The 23,435-nt window shown below is 39.9% G+C and overlaps 1 protein-coding gene across 2 annotated transcripts in view; it reads right to left on the reverse strand.

Moving 5' to 3' along the window:
• Positions 1-12,020: 12,020 nt before the first annotated feature.
• SLC30A9 (solute carrier family 30 member 9) overlaps positions 12,021-23,435 on the reverse strand; it is a 90,535-nt gene continuing 79,120 nt past the window's right edge. For both annotated transcript variants that reach the window (XM_080660763.1, XM_080660764.1), the window contains exons 17-18: positions 21,514-21,627; positions 12,021-13,217 (exon numbers count right to left, since the gene is read on the reverse strand). In XM_080660763.1, the coding sequence (XP_080516889.1) occupies positions 13,173-13,217; positions 21,514-21,627 (159 nt within the window). In that variant the 3' untranslated portion in view covers positions 12,021-13,172. The remainder of the gene's footprint in view (positions 13,218-21,513; positions 21,628-23,435) is intronic.

Genomic DNA, 23,435 nt, shown 5'->3' on the forward strand with positions numbered 1-23,435 from the left:
TGACTGCTGAGTGTGCCGCTGGATTTCTCTAGCGGGAGGAAGGCGGAAGCTCCTGACTACACTGAACTCCAGTTCCGGGCGAGAATCTGGGAATCCAGATTCATTGGGGGAGAAAGTGGACTGTCTGGCAGCGGGCGAAACTCAAGGGCGGCTTTCTCTCAGAGGTGCTTGCAGCGATAACCGAGGGACACTGAGACCCAGGGGCCTCATAGGGCAGGGCTGATGGGAAGCTAAGGCTGTCTGCTCCGCCCTGAGACTCCGCCCCATTCAAGCTGAGCACAGAGGCTTTTGCAATTTTGCACGACTTGTCTCATAAGGCTGTCTCCAGCACAGAAGTTCTCCTGGCGTAGACACAGCTGATCCTCACAGCCAACTGGCCTGGAGGTCAATTCCCCCCAGTGATACCAACAACAATAAAGGCTTAACTATAACCAGGCTGTACACACAGTCCACAAAGGGGTGCACCAAGAGTGTCCACCTCAGGTAACTGGGGAGGCTGAGCCGCTGTGCCCTAAAGGACACCTAGCACACAAAGCTACTCCACCAACTCAGGGAAGCAGCAAAATGCGGAGACAAAGGAACAGATCACAAATGAAAGAAATGGAGGAAAGCAAACGACTGGATATAGAGTTCAAAACCACAGTTATAAGGTTTTTCAAGAATTTCCTAGAAAAAGCTGATAAATTTAGCGAGACCCTCAAGGATATGAAAAAGGACCAACTAGAAATTAAACATACACTGACTGAAATAAAAATATTATACAGAGACCTAATAGCAGACTAGAGGATCGTAAGAATCAAGTCAAAGATTTGAAATACAAAGAAGCAAAAAAAAAACACAAAAAAAACCACTCAACCGGAAAAGAAAAAAGAATCCAAAAATTTGAAGATAGTGTAAGGAGCCTCTGGAACAACTTCAAGCATACCAACATCAGAATTATGGGGGTGCCAGAAGAAGAGAGAGAGCAAGATACTGAAAACATATTTGAAGAAATAATGACTGAAAACTTCCCTCACTTGGTGAAAGAAATAGACTTATAAGTCCAGGAAGCGCACAGAACCCCAAACAAAAGGAATCCAAAGAGGACCACACCAAGACACATCATAATTAAAATGCCAAGAGCAACAGACAAAGAGAATATTAAAAGCAGCAAGAGAAAAACAGTTAATTACCTACAAGGAAGCACCCATATGATTGTCAGCTGATTTCTCAACAGAAACTATGCAGGCCAGACTGGAGTGGCAAGAAATATCAAAGTGATGAATAGCAAGAACCTACAACCAAGATTACTCTACCCAGCAAAGCTATCATTCAGAATTGAAGGGCAGATAAAGAGCTTCACAGATAAGAAAACGCTAAAGGAGTTTATCACCACCAAACCAGTATTATATGAAATGCTGAAAGGTATTCTTTAAGAAGAGGAGGAAGAAGAAAAAGGTAAAAATAAAAATTATGAACAACAAATACATATCTATCAACAAGTGGATCTAAAAATCAAGTGAATAAAAAATCTGATGAACAGAATGAACTGGTGAATATAAAAGAATCAGGGGCATAGAAAGGGAGTGGACTGACAATTCTCAGGGGGAAAGGGGTGTGGGGGGTGAGGGAAGAGACTGGACTAAAATCGTACACCTATGGATGAGGACAGTGGGGGGAGGTAAGGGCAGAGGGTGGGGTGGGAACCGGGTAGAGGGGAGCTATGTGGGGAAAAAAAGAGGAACAATTGTAATAATCTGAACAATAAAGATTTATTAAATTTAAAACAAAACAAAACAAGAGAGGAGAAACCAAGATGGCAGCATAGGTAAACACCTGAACTTGCTGCCTCACACAACCACTTCAAAACTACAACTAAAAGACAAAATGGACATCATCCAGAACCACAGAAAGGCTGGCTGAGTGGAAATTCTACAACTAGAAGGAAAGAGAAAAGCACACTGAGACTCAGAGGAGCTGCGGAAGTAAAGTGCAGAGGTACAGAGGCACGCGCACACACAGAAAGGGCTGGCAACTGAGTACGCGGTTGTCTTTTTTCAATTGGAAGGGAGACACAAGCTCCCAACTGCTCTGAACTCCAGTTCCAGGTGAGACTCTGAGGACCCAGACTCATATGGGGAGAAACTGGACTGTCTGGCATCGGGCGGAACTTGAGGGCGGCTTTCTCTCAGAGTTGCTTGCATATGAATGGCCTGGCCCTTTGCAATCTAAAATTACCTAACAAACTGCAGCTGGGTCAGAGAGCCCCAGAACTTCCAAAAGAAGGTCGAAGGCCACACAGCAGCTTGCATTGCTTCACAGCTGGGCCTCATCTGGGTACCTCAAACCCCAAACAAAGAAGAGGAATCTGCAGATCTCTCCATAGCTCCTGCTGGATGGCCTCAGGCAAAGGCTAAATTAGCACCTCCTTGGAGATCCAAGAGCCAGTGTACCCAGTGGTCAGAGTGGGACCATTAGGATTACAACTCCTCTGATCCATAAGGGACACACTCAGGGGGGCAGACTCAGTGAGCACCAAAGCCCCACTGAAGCAAGTCTTGCCCCATAAGGGTGTCTCCAGCACAGAAGTTCTCCCATGCAGACACAGCTGATCCTCACAGCCAATTGGCCTGGAGGTCAATTCCTCCCAGTGATACCAACAACAATCAAGGCTTAATTACAACAAGACTGTGCACACAGCCCACATAGGGGTGCACCAAGAGTGTCCACCTCAGGTAACTGGGAGGCTGAGACACTGTGCCCAATAGGACAGGGAGAAATAAAGGGTTTGCCATTTTATAAGGGGCAGAGAGGAAAGGCCTCACTGACAAGGTGGTTTTGGAGCCAGTATTTGAAGCAGCATGCTGTGCAGGTAGTGGTGGGATAAATACTTCAGGCAGTGGAAAGGCCTGGAGTTTAGCGCATGCTTAGGGTGTGTGAAAAGCAGAAAGGCCAGTCTGGCTGGAACAGTAAAGAGAGAACAGTATTGCCGAAACCGGTTTGGCTCAGTGGATAGAGCATCTGCCTGCGGACTGAGGGGTCCCAGGTTCGATTCCGGTCGGGGGCATGTACCTTGGTTGCGGGCACATCCCCAGTGGGGGGTGTGCAGGAGGCGGCTGATTGATGTTTCTCTCTCATCGATGTTTCTAACTCTCTATCCCTCTCCCTTCCTCTCTGTAAAAAATCAATAAAATATATTTAAAAAAAAGAGAGAGAGAGACAACAGTATGAAATGGGGTCAGAGAGAGAGAGTGGGGAAACTCAGGGAGAACTTGTTAGCTTCTTCAGGACTTTGTTATTCTGTGTGAGATGAAAAGCCATAGGAGGGCTCTGAGAAAAGAAATTATATGATCTGACATATTTTCAAAATATGACAAGCTGCTGTGCTGAAATAGAATGTGTGGGCTAGGATTGCAGGGGGAACCAGTTAAGAGGCTATTTTGAAAATTCAAGCAAGATAGGATGATGACCAACATTAGATAATAATTGAGATGATGATAAATGGATTCCAAATATACATCAGTGAATCTTGCTCAGGTGTTGAATGTCCATTTATATGAAATGGAAAAGAGGCATGAATCCGAGGTTTCGGGCGATTGAAATTATGAAAATACCATTTATTGATAAGAAAAAGACTGCAAGAGATTTGACAGTGAAAAAATTGGGGGTTTTGCTCTTGGATATGTTGAGTTTGAGATATTAGTCATCTTCCAAATCTCAGTGGTGCTCACAATACATTGGTTGGTTGCCTTTCTGTCTCATGTCTTTTTCATTAAAAAATCTAGGTAGAAAAACAGCTCCTATCTGAAACAGACCATTCTCAGGGAAAACAACTATGGCGGAATAGTGCGATAGCTCGTAAAATACCTGCTCAAACATGACATATGCCATTTATGTTCACATTTTATTGGCCAAAGCTTGTTTCATGGCATAGTCTACTATCAATGGGAGGTACTGCAAGTCATATGGCAATGGGATGATTATTCAACTGGGATGTATAGTCCTCTTACATAAGGGCAGTGAATAATTGGGAACAACCATATAATCTACCACATCAGCCAAGTGGAGATGTCAAGAAGGTAACTAGATTTGAGTCTAGGGTTCAAGGTTCAGGTCTCAACAATAGTTTCTTAAGTAATGGGATTGACTTACTCAGAGAATGAATGTGGACTGAAACGTGTAGCCCTGGGACCCTCCAATGCTTGGAGGTAAGAGAAATGAGGAGGAACTTGCAAAAGGCACTGGAGAGTGGCCAGCGGGGTAGGTGGAGAACTCAGAGAGTGGAGTTCTGGAAGCCAAAGAATTCAGTGTCAAATGCTGCTAAGAGGTCAAGTAAGATGAGAATTTGAGATTGATCACTGTGCCCGGCTGGTGTGGCTCAGTGGTTGAGCATGGACTCATGCACCAAGAGGTCATCAGTTAGGTTCCCAGTCAGGGCATATGCCCGCGTTGTGGGCTCGATCCTTAGCAGGAGGTGTAATGGTATAGGAGGCAGCCAATCAATGTTGATGTTTCTCTCTCATTGATGTTTCTCTCTCTCTCTCCCTCTCCCTTCTCTAAAATCAGTAAAAAAAATCTGTAATAATAAAAGGGTAATATGTTAATTAGACTGGACAGCCGAACCACCTTCCGGATGTCCGGATGTCCTTCCTGATAAAGCTGGGGCCCAAGGGAAGTTGCCCAGGGTCCTGGGTGCCTGCGGGCAGCCCGGGGGAAGCCAGCCAAGGTCCCAGGTGCCAGAAGGAAGCCGGTGCTGGCAGGCGGGGTATGGAAGGCCTACTCTTGCACAAATTTTCGTGCATCGGGGCTCTAGTATATATATATAAAATATTGACCACTGCACTGAATAGTATGGAGGTCAAGGACAGGGTGAATGGAGATACTGACAAAAGCCTGACTGGAGTGGGCTTCTGAGAAAATGGAAGAACTACAAGTATAGACAACTCCTGTGAGTTTTGCTGTAAAGGGAAGTAGGAAAGTAGTTGAAGGGTTTTTAGTGTGTTCTTGTTTTAGTCTGTTTTTCTAAGATGGCAGAAATAGCAGCATGTTTATAAAAATCCAGGAATTTTGTGTCCGACCAGGGCTGGGGATGGAGCCTGTAACTGAGGTACATGCCCTTGACCAGAATCGAACCTGAGACCCTTCAGTCTGAGGGCCAACATTCTATCCATGGAGCCAAACCAGCTAGAGCCACAAATAAATTCTTTATTGGCATAGCGCAGAATACCTCCCATTCAGTGAACTCATATTAGGATCACAACATAGTCTATACTTGAAATAGCCTGGCCATCACTGGCCCATAACTACCAATTGCTTGTTTCTGATCCAGGCAGACCTCAGTGAACCTAGGAAAGCCAGAGGTCACAGCCAGGAGTAATTTCACTGTTCTGGTTCTCAGAGGAGGGGATAATCTGGATGAGACATCCACCACCCTAGACCAGCAGAAGTGACTGGGTTGTAAACACTGCATTATCTTCCTTCTTCTAGTACAGGGGTGGGCAAACTTTTTGACTCGAGGGCCACAATGGGTTCTTAAACTGGACCGGAGGGCCGGAACAAAAGCATGGATGGAGTGTTTGTGTGAACTAATATAAATTCAAAGTAAACATCATTACATAAAAGGGTACGGTCTTTTTTTTTTATTTCAATAGTTTTATTCATTTCAAACATTTTAACACCAGCGCTGATGCTAATGTGCAGTGGTGCATGTTAACACAAATGCCCTGTAGCACGCATTTTTACAGGCACAAGGGGGAGAAGCAAACGCAGAGCAAAATGCATTTGTTTTGCCGCTAACACAGGCGGTTAGTGGCCACGGTAGCGTTACTGATAATGCATCCGTATCAGCAAAAAAATGCAGCCGCAGCATGGCTAGTGTGACATGTCCTCTGTGTGTCTTTTTCCCTGCTGCGCGCGTCCGCAGTGGGAAAAAAACTGCAGTGGATACAAGCCCTAAAAGCTGAAAGTCTTTGTTGTTTTATTAACAAGTCATTGTGATGTATAGAATGTGGGAACAGGAAAAAATTGTGTTTGAGTAGAGCTCTTAATCTTACCTCAGAAAGGCTCTAATACTGTGCTCTCCAGGGGCGTGTCTCCCTACATCACCACGATAACGTGTCTACGCATTCCCAGGGTGATGTCGGGGCACGCGTCCGCGGGCATTACAAGGAGCCTCTGGAAGATTGAGAGGTTGTTCCTTCTACTGAATGGGCGGATATAAATCCGCCCACTCATGGGGGGGGACAATGGTAAGATATGTACACATATAATACCCTAATAAAAATTTGAAAAAAAATAAATAAATAAATCCGTCCACTCAGAAGAAGGAGCTGCGGCCGTGTTTCCTGACGTTGCCATGTTAACACTGCTGCTGGTGAAGGAGCGAAGGGGAGAGCAAGAGAACCCTCCGCTCTTTTGGCTCCGCGGGCCTGATAGAACAGCTGAACGGGCCGGATCCGGCCCGCGGGCCGTAGTTTGCCCACGGCTGTTCTAGTACATATCTCTCTCTCTCACACACACACACATATCATAGTATATAGTAAAGTGCTCAATAAATTTTGACATGGGCTGTCAAGCCATATAAAAAGTACCATGAAGAAATTAAACTGCCCTAACTGATTTGGCTCAGTGGATAGAGCGTCGGTCTGCGGACTGAAGGGTCCCAGGTTTGATTCCGGTCAAGGGCATGTACCTTGGTTGCGGGCACATCCCCAGTAGGTGTGCAGGAGGCAGCTGATTGATGTTTCTCTGTCATCGATGTTTCTAACTCTCTATCCCTCTCCCTTCCTCTCTGTAAAAAAAAAAAATCAATAAAATATATTTTAAAAAATTAAACCAATCCAAGCAATTCCTTGGAAATTCCAATACTATTGGTATTAGACCATCTATCACCCAATTCCTTAATATCCTTCTAACTCACCTGACCTGCTATAGTTCCAGGAGCAATCTAGTCAATCTCCTTTTAACAGGATTAAACAAAACAGAGATAATAGGATTCACGTGGCAAAAGGATTTCTTTAAATCATGATCTTCAGATGCTTTCAAAAATAGATTTAAAAATATTTAATTTACACAACTTCCAGGAACTTATTTCTTATATAAAATGTGGTAAACTTGTAACTTCTCACCATTTGGGCCCACCAAACCTCAGTTTCATCATCATTTGGTGATGAATGGTGTGATGATTTAGCACCTTGCTGGAACACCATGTAAATCAATATTATCCTTCATAATCACATAATAAACATGGGTAAGAACTTCTAATGGCTCGAGAACACTTTATGGTTGACTTATTACTTAACATTCAGAATGTTGATTGTGCATTTGAATGAGAGTTGAAGTCAAGTTCAAATCATTTTGAAGATGAGAAATTTACTTGTTCTAAGTAATACTAGTTGGTAGCTTCAAGTTTTAGCCCAAGAGCTAGTTATATATCAATACATTTATAAGTGCTAAGCTAGAATTTACCTTTGACTCCAATAAAAACTAGGCACTATTCTATTATACACTATAAAGATGCTCTCAAATATTAAAGAGATTAGGATTACTTTTATCTGCCATATTAGTGCTGTGCAAAAGAACTTTTTATAATAATGGAAATGTTCCATACCTGCCCTGTCCAACAGGTAGCCACCAGCCAGCCACATGTAGCTACTGAGCACGTGAAAATGTGCTAAAGCCACTGGAGGACTGAATTTTTAATTTTCTTTAATAATTTAATAGCTCTATGCACAAGTGGCTACCATATTTAAGCACAGTACTACATTGTTATATACTCTTGATATAAAAACTTTCAGTGAACACAAAACTCTGAAAGCTGGCTGTGTACTTTTTAAATTATAAGATCCATTAATGTATATGTATTTTACCGTCGGTGTAGAACAGAGGAAATATATATTACAAACTTATATGTATGTACACACGGAGTGTCCCCCCAAAATGTATACACACTTTGAATAATTTTTAATTCCAATGGGTTAAATCTGAAAAGAAACATCAATTGAGCTATCAGCTATTAAAAGCGTGTATACATTTTTTGGGACACTCTTATGTTTGTGGTCATGTATACATCAAATATAAGAACACATCACAAGCTTGTAACATTAGATGCCTCAGAAAAATAAATGGGTAACTAGGGATCAAATACAATTTTAAAATTTTAATAGTTTGATTAATGCCAATTTCCACACTTTGCCCCAAATTTCTTTCCTGCGTGGTTCAAGTCAATGACTGGCAGTTGAATTAAATATTATCTTCTGGATAAGTGTAAAAGGTGGCCTGTAAGTAATGTTTGAAAATAAACCTCCACTGTAACAGACAATTCCTTGGCTTCCATTAATATCAACATCCCACCCCAAATCCATCCTGCCATCCCCGTTGCAAGCAATCCCTGTTAGATCTGGCTAGTTGTTCTCACTACTGAAAACTCATTCATTTGCTTATTTTAGAATACAATGAATAGTTTGATTCTATTTTCTATATAGTGTTACTTTTCTTGGGCTCATCTGTTCAGCAGTGACTTACAGAGCTAGACCATTTGATTTCAAATCCTAACTGCTCCTTACCAGCTGAGTATCCTCAGACTCACTGTGCATCCGTTTCCACGTATACAAAACTGAGTAAGACCCCCTACTTCACTGGCTCTTTGTAAGGATTAAATGGGTTAATGCATATAAAATGGTACCTGATATAACTAGCTAAAATTATCCTGTTGATAGCTATCCTATATAATAAAAGCCTAATATGCTAAGTGTCCGGTCGGCCATTCAACCAATCAAAGCATAATTTGCTAATAAGGCCGCTCAACTTTATGCTATGACACGCACGACCACCAGGGGGCAGACAGTCAACCGATAGGTTAGCTTGCTGCTGGGGTCCAGCTGATCAGGACTGAGCAAGACTGGCCAGACATGCCCTGGAGCCCTCCCATGGTCCCTTCCTGGCCCCCATGGTGCACCGGTGGGATCCCTCGGCCTGGCCTGCGCCCTCTTACAATCTGGGACCCCTTAGGGGATGTCGGAGAGCCGGTTTCGACCCAATCCCACAGGCCAGGCTGAGGGACCCCACTGGTACACAAAATTTGTGCACCGGGCCTCTAGTTATAATATAAACAGGTATGTTTTTACTTTAAAATCTCGTTTTTAACCTCTATGGCCCTTAAACACGAACACACAATTCTGTATTTTGCTCTAATTTATCAAAATGTAATATTATCACTAAAGGATATACTTTCTTAGATTTGTGCTTTAGCAAACACATGACATCATAATAGCAGACTAATAACAAACAGTTCTCTTTATACTGAAAACTGACTTTAGAATTAAGAATTGTTGAATCCCTAACCAGTTTGGCTCAGTGTATAGAGTGTTGGCCTGTGGACTGAAGGGTCCCAGGTTCGATTCCAGTCAAGGGCACGTACATCAGTTGCAGGTTATTCCCTGGCCCGGGCCCTGGTTGGGACTCATGCAGGAGGCAACCAATTAATGTGTTTCTCTCACTTCAATATTTCTCTCTCTAAAAATCAATGAAAAAATATCATTGGGTAAGGATTAAAAAAAAAAGTTGTTACAGTTTTGTGAAACCAGGAAACTACAATCTAACAAACATACTCAATGAATAATAAATTCTGTTAAAAAACATAAGCATGATTTTTAAGGTAAAATGTATCCAATTACACAGCTTAATTTTTAATACATGAGGTAAAGAAGGATTTATGTTACCAAAAAAACACATTTATCAGGGGGAAAAATCCCAAACTAATAAGTGAATTGCTCTTATTTACATAAGACATTTTTTAAGGAAAAAAAAGCATCCTGAAGGACCAGGACCATCTTAATCTGCCAGTGAAATCAGACAACTGAAACACAATGTAATAGAAATGAAATTTCTCTTTTTCCATAAAACCAAGTCTAGGAATGCTAGTAAACGTAAATGCAAATGTAAAGGCTGCAAGACCAACTTTCTGTATAAATCCTTCCAAAGTCCCATTTCAGAGACAGGGATGAGGCAGTTAGGAGAGACAATCTCTGAATCCACCTTTTACATTTAATTCTTTGCTTCACTGACTTCTGACAGTTTGGCGAATTGGAGGTCAGCATTATTTTTAAATGCCAAAACTTGACAAATACAATTTGAGAAAGACAGTATAAATTCCAAATGCCTGTGCAATTTTCTGTAGTTCCTAGCATTCTACCTCAAAAAGTTACCAGATTTAAGACATAAGTAATTTCATTTATTTAGATGGCACAATTTTAGGAAAAAGCATTATCCAAATTATAGGATAATTAAGGTAGCACTAAAATCACATACCCCAAATTCAAGTGTTATTATGCCTTTTGTTATTCTGGGTTATGTGGGGTGTGTGTAGGATGATGTATGCAGAGATTAGCTTTTCGGGGGGAGGGTGTGTGGGGGGGTGGATTTCCAATCTGATCCTAGCTCAGTTTCCTATGTTCAGAAATCTTCCTCTTTGGAATTGGATACTATTGGCCACCAATATGGTCCACTTAAAATTAGGTTTCCATCCCTCATCCTCCCTCCCTCTGCCATGGTCTCAAAAAATGTGCCACCTTACCTAGTTCGGGACCTGATTAGAAATCCATTCTCAGCCAAAGCTGAAAACAAGCACATTTGACCTCCGATAGTTCCCAGATTTCAGCTTAGTACAGAGAGGCATCATGGGCCCTTGACCGTCCTCTTCTGTCCAACGTTATTCTTACTACTATTCTACTACAGGAGCTATTTTCCTTTAAAATATTAAGATTTGTATGTTTAAATATTCAAATACTATGGAATAGGACAAGACTTAAAAGAAGAAGTATTAATTTGGAAACACACACACACACACACATACAAACAAGAAACCTGAATGACATATCTTATTTTAAAAGAGAGACCCAAATTCCCTGGTTTTCAAATTCAAATTTGACTCTAGTTTAAAAGGAAAAAGGTCCAGAGAGGTCTTACATTTCCTGATCCCACAGAAATACTCAAATTGCTTGGTATGTACTATGCTTCTTCATATCCAATTTTGCTTAAACAAACTGTAAAATACCAGTGCACAACAGCACTGAAAATAAGACAGAAACATAAGCCTTCAATTATTTAAGAATAGTTATGACCTCAATCAAATCAGATTAGAAAACCAAATTTGAGATATTTTTTTTAAACATATTTTTATTGATTTTTTTACAGAGAGGAAGGGAGAGGGATAGAGAGCTAGAAACATCGATGAGAGAGAAACATCGATCAGCTGCCTCCTGCACACCTCCCACTGGGGATGTGCCCGCAACCAAGGTACATGCCCTTGACCGGAATTGAACCCGGGACCCTTTAGTCCGCAGGCCGACGCTCTATCCACTGAGCCAAACCGGTTTTGGCTGAGATATTTTTTAATGAGTTAAGTTTATTATTGTCTAACTACATGAAATTTTTCAGAGTAATTTTACAAGGAGGGAATTGGATAGAATTTGGTACTTTCCCATATTGGCAGTGACATGGAAAAACAAATGGCAGGTGGAAAAGGGGAGAGAGGAAGAACAGAAAGTATAGAGTGAATTATAATGGGGAAAAAACAGTTTCAGAAAAAAAATGAGTGAAGAATCTGAAACCATAAGAACAGAGAATCAAATATATATATATATATATATATAATTTTTTATCTTAAAAAATAAAACTGGAATGTAATTTCATTTAAAATGTACAGCATGCAAAATGCTCTGTAATGGTAAAAATAAATGTACCACAATGTACACTTTCACAATTTTCCAGTAGATCACATTTATGGATCAAAAATTATCATTATAAACCCTTTAATCAAATGTTATTTTGTTTGTTTGTTTCAGCATTACAATTTGCTGTAATTCATTAACTTCGATCTAAGTAAGTTTTAGATACTGACCTCATATAGGTAGTTAGGTCCTTATGTCAAGCACTCATTTACCCAGCAAAGAGATCACTCAGCCATCACTCGTGTGGACAATGCTCAGTGCTACCTGAACCATTCAAAGTGCTTGAGTTGTTCTGATGAAAGGAGACAGAGCTGTAGTTTTGCACTAGATTTTTAATTACTCAATTGTATTTCTTTTCACCTTGATACCTTATGATCATTAGAAAGCTACTTACCTAATGTTATAGCCATATTTATGCTAAATGCCCATTTGTAACTGTGAGGAACCCAGGTTACAGACATGCTACAGACTACAGTGTTATAAAAAATCAAGGACACAAGTTCTGCATAAGAGATTTACTTCTCTCCCTTTCTCTTAAAGCAAGAAATATCCCACAGTTTCGATTTACATAAGTAGTGCCTTTTTAAATAAATTAAAAGTAAAATGTTACCTTATCTATAAAATTATAAATATTTCTAGCCCATTATACAGAATGTCAAAATACTTATAAATGCATTATGTCCTAATAAATACACATGATGGCACTGAAGCCAGTTAAAAAACAAAAAGCCAGTCATTATACTGGCCCATGGAAACATATAGGGTTATTTTATATCTTTTGCCATCAGGAAAATTAAACCAAATAAGAAAAAAAGCAAAGGAGAAATGAGAAATTTTACAAAATGGCAACTACTATGACCTCAAAGGCTGTATTAAAATGCCTTCCTTCAATTCAGTAACCAAGCCCATTCTGGAATGAACATTTATGGATAACCAGGTTAGGAGAGTGCTCCTCTTAGTGCTCAGGGAAAAATCATAAGGTATGTAAAAATAATTTCCATATTCTATAAAGGCAGACTGAAGTGCGTGACTTTAAAAACCACAAACCAAGATTTAGCCAGCATGTTCAGTATTGGCAGGTTTCGATGAAGTCTTCAGTGGAAATAAAATTAATAACCCTATGACTGCTGCTTATTTTTACCAATATGAAGAAAGGAAACATGATTGTAAGGTACAATATACTCTGACAGGCCAAAATGAGAAATTGTGATCAATTTAAGTTAACTGTTTGCTACTAAAACATAAAAACATAATGATTTCCAAACTGGTTCAACTTGTAATGTGTCTCTTAGAAGTAAGAAGTAGTTTTAGTTCTGTAGATTGTTGAATTGCCCTTTTACATAAAATATTTCCTTCATCTTAAAAAAGAGTGGCTTCTGAATGGCGTTGACTCCTTCAATGTGGGAGAGAAGGCTCAACAAACTTGTTTCCAAGGTCCCTCTGAAGTGATTCATTCCATCAAATCTATAATATCTCCAAATCAACATGTCGAACTTCAGGATTTCGTTTCTGGAAGGAAAAATCACCACCATGTTATTCAGAGCAAAACAGAATCTTCTCTTTCTTGTATTCCTTTTGATCACTAAAGCCATCGAAAACATTTGATCAAACTATTTCATTGTAGCATACTAGCAAGAGAAATGATTTGATAAGGAAAAAAATTAAAACCAATAGATGAATAGATCAAACATACTATAAACGATACAGTAAGTAGTCTCACCAATATGAGTTTGTTCACATGTCCATTAACACAGTAATGGTTTAAGGATCTATTATGTACTAAGCATTATAAAGCACTGAAAATATGCTCATTTGTGGTAAAAAGAAAAATCACTGAAAAACAATAATCGGAAAAAAATACATTGATATTCACTTATTTTAGTAACAATCCATATAGTCTTGGGCTAGGCATTTTGCCAGGAAATGGAGCTATGATTATTATTAGTTTTTAAAATATATTTTTATTGATTTCAGAAAGGAAGGGAGAGGGGGAGAGAGAGAGAATTATCAATGATGAGAGAGAATCACTGATTCGCTGCCTTCTGCACACCCCCCACTGGGGATTGAGACCGCAACCTGGGCATGTGCCCTTAAGGAATCGAACCCAGGATCCTTCAGTCCACAGGTCGATGCTCTATTCACTGAGCCAAACCAGCTAGGACTGGAGCTATGATTATTAAGTAAGACTCTCAATACTCAGATGCTCAGGAACCCAGGTTAGACAGGGATATAAGTGTAACAATAACCATCCATGAGTTTAAGCACTATCTATACTAATAAAAGCGTAATATGCTAATTAGACCAGACCAGCCAAACGACCTTCTAGATGTCCTTCCGGACAAAGCCGCAGTGGCAGAGGCTGAGGCAGGGGCGATCAGGCAGGCTGTAGAGCAGTTAGAAGCGATCAGGCCAGCAATGGAGCAGTTAAGGGCATCAAGCAAGCAGGCAGAGGTGATTAGGGGTGATCAGGCAGGCAGGAAGAGGCAGTTAGGAGCAATCAGGCAGGCAGTCAGAGGGGTTAGGGGTGATCGGACAGGCGGGCAGGAGCCAGCGGTCCCAGATTGCGAGAGGGATGTCCAATTGTAGGTTTAGGCTGGATCCTGCAGGGGTACCAGATTGGAGAGGGTGCAGGCCGGGCTGAAGGACTCCCCCCCACCCCCGTGCATGAATTTCATGCACCAGGCTTCTAGTAGTTAATAATAATAGTTAACATTTAATTAACACTTACTCATGTGTCAAGTACTGTTGCTAGTAAAGGGTTTCACGTGCATGTCATTTTAACTCTATCATAATAACCCAATTGTTTCCATTTTACATATGGGAAAATTTAAGTTTGAAGAAAAAATCTAACCTGTCCAAAGTCACATGGCTAGTTAGTGATGCAGTCAGCGTGAATTCCAAACCTGATTCCAGACCTTACACTCTTAACTGTAACAATCTATAATAATAAAAGGATAATATGCTAATTAGACCAGACGTCCTTGCAGACGGAGCCGGGGCTAGAGCAAAGCCCAGGTCCCAGGTGCCTGCCGGCGGCCGGAGGGAAGCCCAGGTCCCGGGTGCCGGAGGGAAGCCGGTGCTGGCAGCGGGGAGAAGGAAGGCCTACTCTTGCATGAATTTTCGTGCACTGGGCCTCTAGTATACTAAATAATAACTCTGGGAACAAAAATGTGAGATATATTACATATGATCATGAGATCCGGAAAGGCTTCACTGAGGATATAATATGAGGTTTGAACATGGTACTTCCCAGAGAAAGGATGAAGAGGGTCTAGACAGAAGAAACAGCATGAGCAAAGTCAGTCTGGAAATGTAGGCAAGAAGCCAGGTTGTGAAAAACCTTAAATGCTAGCTTAGGAATTTTCAATTCAGTAAAAACAAAAATATCTTTAAAACACAACTACCCAGGGCCAGGCACTGAAGTATGTACAACAAGCATGTCAAACTCAAAGGCTAACATGGGCCAAATAAACAAGGTTTAAGTTTATGTGGGCCACAAAAAAACAAAAGCTTCAATTCTCATAGAAATGTAGGTTTATTTTGATAGAGACATGCTGAATACAAAGAGCTGAAATAAATGAGTAATCGTTAACATAAAATAATAGAACATTTTAATAAAAATATTTTTTCTTGAACATTAACTTACCAGATACTGAATAACTGCACAAATTAAGCTTAACGCAAATAAACCTATTTTTCTTGTTCTTCGAAAATGAATATTTCCAGTTGCTCACACCAAACAAGTCAGTCCAAGACTAATGATGTGGCAATCGGCTGCTAAAATACTCGCTGCTAGTATTAGTGGAGAGAAATGGTGAGCCTGCGCATAAGGCGCGTAAGGGAAATGAATGCAACACAATTATAGTAATCAGTCATTAGCGAACGTTGTAGTTCATTATTAATAATTATGTATAACAGGATATTGTAAAATTAAGTTACAAAACTTTTATTAAAACGTTTCTTATATACCGTTATATTAGCTAGGCTGTAAAAAATATTCATTGTGGGCCACATGTGGCCCACAGGCCACAAGTTTGACATGTTTGGTGTACAACAATGAACAGGAAGCAAATACTACTTGTCCTTGATGAACTTATGTCTAGTGAGGATATACAGGTAAGCAAGCAGGCAATTACAACAGTTTGCCACTACAGAGCAAAGGAAAGGTGTTGGCTTATTTTTTCCCCATGGGTACATAAAGGAAGCACACCTAACTCAATTTGGGAGCGAATTAAAAGTGCAAGAAAGCCCTGGCCAGGTAATTCAGTAGATTAGAATGTCGTTCCAATATCCCAAGGATGCAGGTTTGATCCCATTCAAGGTACAAAGAAGAATCAACCAATGAATGCATAATTAAGTGGAAAAACAAACTGATGTTTCTCTCTTCCTTCCTCTCTCTCTCTCTAAAATCAATAAATAAAAAAAGTTTATAAAGTGTAATAAAGTATAATATGATACTGTGAGAATTCTCAGAGGGGAGAAGAGAGTATATAAAATAACTAAATCTTCACCTATCAAAGACAAAATAATGTTTAAATTAGGAGCAGTATAAGACTTTAAGTAAAACTATAACAGTAAATTATAAAAAATGTGAGTAGTATTAAAAATGGTTATATCTGAAAAACAGAATTAAGGAATGAGGAGGGGAGGCTGGTGACACTTATTTCTGTTATAAGCTTTTCAGTTCTGTTTGATTTTATAGACTTTGTATACTATTTGGTTAAAATTGTAAAAATAAGTCAGCAAAGGAAAAAGAGATCCTCTAAGTCAGCGGTCACCAACTGGTGGTTCGCGGACCACTGGTGGTCCGTGAGGTCCGAAAGTTTGGCGACCGCTGCTCTAAGTGATCTGATAATTAGTCAGGATCAATAATTCTTAGCTTAAAAGGTATGCTAGGAACACTTACATATTACTCATGTTAAAGGAATCTATATATAAAAAAGCCTAAGTGACCGAAAGACCGGCTGACCGGTCGCTATGATGCGCACTGACCACCACGGGGCAGGCGCTCAACACAGATCAGGAGCAGCTCCTGTGTTGGGCGTCTGCCCCCTGGTGGTCAGTACGCATCATAGCTACCAGTTGGATGGTCAAACAGTCGGCCAGTCGCTTAGACTTATATGTATGTATGTATGTACGTACGTACGTACTAATAAAAATCTGGTTTCAAGAAAAAGACACCAAAAAGTTAATATTCTCTGCTCTTTTAAAAATTATTTTCAGAGAAAAAAACTAATCAAATTCCTAAAATATAATGGTCCAACACAAAGCAGATACACCAAGGTTTGCCAAATGAATGAAAAATAAAAGAAGTAGGATTAATATCCTTAAATTTTAATATTTAGTACCTAACAAGCTGCCATGTACATAATAGAAATTGATCAATAGAAATTGGAGATAGGCCTGGAGACGCTGACTGACACAGAAACCGACCAATCAGAACCAAATCTGGGTGAACTGTGAAGGCAGAACCTACGGTGGGGGCTGAGGAGGGGTTTTAATGGAAACAGCTGTTTGGTGTAAGGTGGAAGAAAGTGATTCAATATTTTAATAACCGGTTTGGCAGTGATAGTGCATATGGCTGGCTATCAGTCCAGATATAGGGATTATGTATTTTTGTCTGCCAAGAGCATCTCCTCCTGCTGAAAAAGGCTCCCCCCACATTTAAGCAATCCTATCCTATATAATCTACCTATACTAATAAAAGGGTAATATGCTTATTAGACCGAGTCAACCGGCCATCTTCCGGACATCCAACTTCCTTCCAGACAAAGCCATGGTGGTGAGGGCCGAGGCAGAAGCAGTTAGGGGTGATCAGGCTGGCACGGGAGGGCAATTGGGGGTGAGATCAGGCCGGCAGGGGAGCAGTTAGTGGTGATCAGGCAGGCAGGCAGAGGTGATTAGGGGCGATCAGGCAGGCAGGTGTGCAATTAGGAGTCAACAGCCCCAGATTGCAAGAGGGATATCTGATTGGAGAAGGTGCAGGCTGGGCTAAGGGAACCCCCCCACCCCCATGCATGAATTTCGTGCACAGGGCCTCTAGTCTGATTATAATACAAGTATAGTTGAAAATGATCAATTTTGTTTTTATTTTTAAATCTGGCTTCTGACTTCTTGTTTCTATTAAAGAGTAAAGCTAAAATATTGAGTTTAAAAGTCCATTATTTTATCTGGAACAGATAGAATGCAAAAGCAAAGTTTATTCATTCTTGTGTCACCCTGCATAAAAATAATCATCTCACATTTTATTTAAACAATGGTTCTCAAAATGTGCTTCAAGGATCACTGGGGTTTTGAGACCTTTTTAGGGGAACTCCAAGGTAAAATTATTTTCATAATAACACTAAGATGTAATTTGCCTTTTTCACTATGTTGACATTTCCTCTGATGGCATAAAAGCAATGGTGGAAAAAACTGCTGGCACCTTTGCACAATTCAAGGCAAATGGTACCGAACTACAATGGCAGTCAATTTGTTCTTTTACTGCTACTCACAATTAAAAAAGAAAAAAAAAGGTAATTTTACTTTAAACTGTCCTTCACAAAGTAGTGAAAAGTACTGGTTTAGCCCTAGCCAGTTTGGCTCAGTGGACTGAAGGGTCCCAGGTTCGATTCTGGTCAAGGGCACATGCCCAGGTTGTAGGCTTGATCCCCAGTAGGGGGTGTGCAGGAGGCAGCCGATCAATGATTCTCTCTCATCATTGATGTTTCTATATCTCTCTCCTTCTCCCTTCCTCTCAGAAATCAATAAAAAAAATTTTTTTTAAAGTACTGGTCTATTAAACCTGAACTCCTGAATACACTTTAAAAAATATTCTATGATCAAACAGGAAGTATGTCATCAGTCTGATGTCACAAAGAAAAGTACTTTCGTGATTGATTCAGTTATGAGCTGAGTCGGATGCTTTTTAAAAAAAAATCTAAACACCATTTTGATTTAAAAGAACAATTAACAAACTACAGTTATTCAAATTTGGGAATTTGGCAGGCATCTGCTAAGAAATAAAGTGAGCTATTACTTCAAAGAAAACAGCTAAAAGTATTTGTGAAAGCTTTCAAGTGAAAATCAGAATGTTGAAAAACTCATTACCATCACTGTGAACGTGACAGCTTCTACTTTAAAATGTAACATTTGAAAGATGTGCATAGATTCAGTCAAACCACTTGTTTTCCAAATGACCAATGCATAATACTTCAGAATCATGCATGGGTAAAAGATCCATTCAGAGTACCAAGACAGCCCAACAGATTTTAATATAAAAGTATCTAGTAGAGAATTAATCATACCCAAAGAGAGGTCTGGTTTGTCCTTGGCTACTGGGAGGTGATCTCCAATCCCTTAGAATGTCCTGGCTGATAATTACGTCTTTATTTACCTTCAGCCACACAGTGTCTGCTCTACCTCCAAAAGAAGCTGAAGATGTAAAGTCAACTATGAAGCCTAAAAAAAAATCTCTCGATAGGAAGGCTTAGTTAAGCTTCCATGATTGGCAGTATTTTTTGCAAACTGTCACACAGTTGCTAGGAAAGAAATACTGTCCATGACTCCATGGAGAGAGGACAACTGAAGCTCTGTGTTGGAACTCAGACCTATGCACCTCTCTTCCCTTGGCTAGTTTTAACCTGTATCACTTCATTGTAATAAACCGTACTGTGAGTTTAATAGCACTGAGTGAGTTCTGAAATTCCTAGTGGGTTATCTAACCTGATGGTGCTTTTAAGGAACCCCTCAACTTTGCAACAGTGTTAGAAATGAGGGTGGTCCCATGGACTGTGCCCCATAACTTCATAACGATATAAAAAGTTCATTGATAGGGTTTCAGATTCCACATTGCAACTAAGCTTTAAGAGGCTATCAGTTGTACCCGGCTGGTGTCACTCAGTGGTTGAGCATCACTCATGAACCAGGAGGTCAAGGTTTGATTCCCGGTCAGGGCACAGGCCTGGGTTGCGGGCTTGATCCCCAGTAGTGGCGTGCATCCTCTCTCATCATTGATGTTTCTATTTCTCTCTCCCTCTTCTTTCCTCTCTGAAATCAATAAACTACATACTAGAGGCCCAGTGCATGAAATTCATGCACGGGTAGGGTCCCTAGGCCTGGCCAGCGATCAGGGCCGATCTGTGGGGCGACTGGCAGGGCTATTGGGGGGCCCCCCTGCTGGCACCTGCCTTGGCCGGCCTGGCGCCGCCCTCTCACCAGCCCTGCCCCCACTGGTCCCCTCCCCCTACGGCAGCCGTGGGCAAACTACAGCCCGCGGGCCGGATCCGGCCTGTTCGGCTGTTCTATCCGGCCCGCGGCGCCGAAAGAGAGGAGGGTTCTCTTGCTCTCCCCTCCGCTCCTTTACTTTGAATTTATATTAGTTCACACAAACACTCCATCCATGCTTTTGTTCCGGCCCTCCGGTCCAGTTTAAGAACCCATTGTGGCCCTCGAGTCAAAAAGTTTGCCCACCCCTGCTCTACGGGGTGACTGGTGAGGCAATTGGGTGGCCTCCACTGGCACCAGCCTTGGCTGGGCTGGGGTCAGCTCCTGAGCTGAGTGTCTGCCCCCTGGTGGTCAATGTGCGTCATAGCGACCAGTCATACCACTGTTTGGTTGATTTGCATATTAGGTTTCTATTATATAGGATTTTTTTTTTTTTTAAAGAGGTTATCAGTTGTCAGGCTTTGGTATAATATCAAAAGAGAATAACACAATCATTTGAAAAGGTATAAGAATATGCTTGAGCTCCTTCCTTTCTTCATATTATTCAACCAAAACAAAACATGGCAGCAGACTGAATGTAGAAACAGATATAGGAAACTAGCTGTCTTTGATTTTTACAAAAGTGGAAACAATACCATTGTTCTCACTAATTTTTTTTTCATTTTAGAAAACTTATTTTTTGTTAAAATGTTATTTACATTAACAAGTAATCAATTTATGTTTTTAAATAAAATATTTTTCAATTTCTCAGTTTTAATTTATGATTTGGTAAATGTCAACAACTATAAACAAAAGATCTTTGGGTCCTCATAATTTTTAAGAATGTAAAATATGTGAGAATTGCTCATGTACAAACTTCAAAAATATTGCCTGACAAAGATTGTGAACTATAATATTAACATTAATAAAATGATCTTAATTGAGTACTTCTATTAATGTGATCAGATATGGATTATAAAAGAAAAGAGAGTAAGTAGTGATATGTTTCCCCTCAATTTTTGCTTTTGTTTCCCTTCAATTTTTAACAAAACTAAAGAATGGTCAACATCAACTGAAAAAAAATGCATGGCCTTCAAAAAGCTATGTTAAAGATCATTTACAAGTTTTATTTACTGCAAACAAATAGAACTCAAATGTCAATAAATGACAATCTGAGAACACCGAGAGTTTTTTAAATTTTTCAGTAAAATAACCAATAGGTTGTTATGATCTCCAACTGAACAAAACAAACAGAAAATATAACGTCAGATGGCCTAAAAAAGCAAGATGCATGTGTATGTTTAAGGTCACACACCATTTTTTCTCTAACTTAACAGACAAAAACATTTGACTATTTTAAATACTAGGCAAGCAGTACAGAATAGTGATAGAAGTAAAGAAGTTAAAGTTGAGCTACATAGGTTCAAATCCCAATTATCCTACTTTCTTGAACAAATTATCTAATTTTTCCAACCCAATCATTTTCTTACCAAAGCAACCAATACATCATGGGTTACTGAGAGAATATACATAAGATGCAATTAGCACAGTGTCTGACATACAGTAAGTACTCAAAAAATAAATTATTATATATTATATTATTAAAATGAATATATCTTACTTTTAGTTCCTTCTCAAGTCTATCTACTTCAGCTCCTAAAGTATCAATAATATTTTCTCCATGTTTAAGCATAAATGTCTCTAGTTCTTCAGGAGTTTTTACTTCTTGAATTTCCTATAAAGAAAATGATAGCAGAAAAACAAAATAAAAATTTTATAAAATCACAGTAATATGTTGATGATTTCTTTAAAAAAGTTATAACATAATTAAGTTTAATGAAAAATGAAAAACTTTTTCAAACCAGCCCTGCTCAGTTGGTTGGAGTGACGTCACATATACCAAAAGGTTGTGGTTTCCATCCCCGGTCAGGGAGCTTATGAGAAGCTTGTTGTTTCTCATATCGATGTTTCTCTCTCATATTAATGTTTCTCTCTCTCTCCCTCTCCCTCCCTCTCTCTCTCTCTCTCTGTCTTTCTCTCCTCTCCCCTCTCTCTCTAAAACTCAATAAGCATGTCCTCAGGTGAGGATTAAAAAAATAAAAAGACGCCCTAACCAGTTTGGCTCAGTGGATAGAGCGTCAGCTTGCGAACTGAAGGGTCCCAGGTTTGACTCTGGTCAAGGGCATGTACCTTGGTTGCAGGCACATCTCCAGTAGGGAGTGTGCAGGAGGCAGCTGATCGGTGTTTCTCACTCTCTATCCCTCTCCCTTCCTCTCTGTAAAAAAACTAATAAAATATATTTTTAAAAAATAAATAAATAAAAAGACAACTTTCAAGCCACAGGCAATAAACAACCTATTTTCGAAAAACTTACATTCAAGAAAAATTGAGTAAAATGTCACATTAAGGTAGCATAGAAATTAGTGGTTAAAAACAAAAACAAAAACACTATTCAATAAATAGTGCCAGGGCAATTATTTTTCTATAAAAAAAATATTAAACCTTTACCTCAAACCATTAAACAAAACAAAAACAATTTTAAGTAGATTAAAAATCCAACAGTAAAAATCAAACCGTAAAACTTTTAGAGCATAAAAAATGTATGTTTATGATAATGGGATAAGGATTACTTGGGCAAGATTATAAAACACGCAGAGAAGAAGATTATAAGTTTGACATTGAAATTAAAAACCACATTACCAGTAAGTCTTCTGCACAAAAAAGTGGTAAATCACAAACTTAGGAAAAGATATTTGCATATACTCAACTGAAAATTAGAACCAAGCACATTAAAAATAAAATGTTTACAAATCTGTCAGAATAAGAGAAATTAACTAAAAAAAGAAATAAGCCCTAGCTGGTTTGGCTCAATGGATAGAGTGTCTGCCTGCGGACTGAAAGGTCCCAGGTTTGATTCCGGTCAAGGGCACATGCCTGGGTTGCAGGCGCAATCCCCAGGAGGGGGCGTGCAGGAGGCAGCCGTTCAATGATTATCTCTCATCATTGATGTTTCTATCTCTCTCTCCCTCACCCTTCCCCTCTGAAATCAATAAAAATATATTAAAAAAAGAAAGAAACAAGTAGAACGAATCCCAATGGTCAATGAATTTCAATGTTTATTAACCTCACAACGACGAGGGAAATATAAATTAAAACAAGATACCATTTCACACCTACCATAATGACAAAAATTTCAAAACACTGTCAATACAATCTAGTAGGAATGTGAAGCAACAGATTTGATAAACTAATGGTGGAAATTAAATTGACCAACTTTGGGGAAAAGTGTGCCAATATCTTGAGAAGTTGAAGATATGTTCACCCAAAGGCCCACCTATTTTAAATTTAGATATGTATTTCCCTAAAGAAATTCTTATACATGTGAACAAGGAAACAGGTATGAGAATATCACTGTAGCCGAAACCGGTTTGGCTCAGTGGATAGAGCGTCGGCCTGCGGACTGAAAGGTCCCGGGTTCAATTCCGGTCAAGGGCATGTACCTTGGTTGCGGGCACATCCCCAGTGGGAGGTGTGCAGGAGGCA

This window comes from Plecotus auritus, assembly GCF_963455305.1.
Source record: "Plecotus auritus genome assembly, chromosome: 1".
NCBI classification, from domain to species: Eukaryota; Metazoa; Chordata; class Mammalia; order Chiroptera; family Vespertilionidae; genus Plecotus; species Plecotus auritus.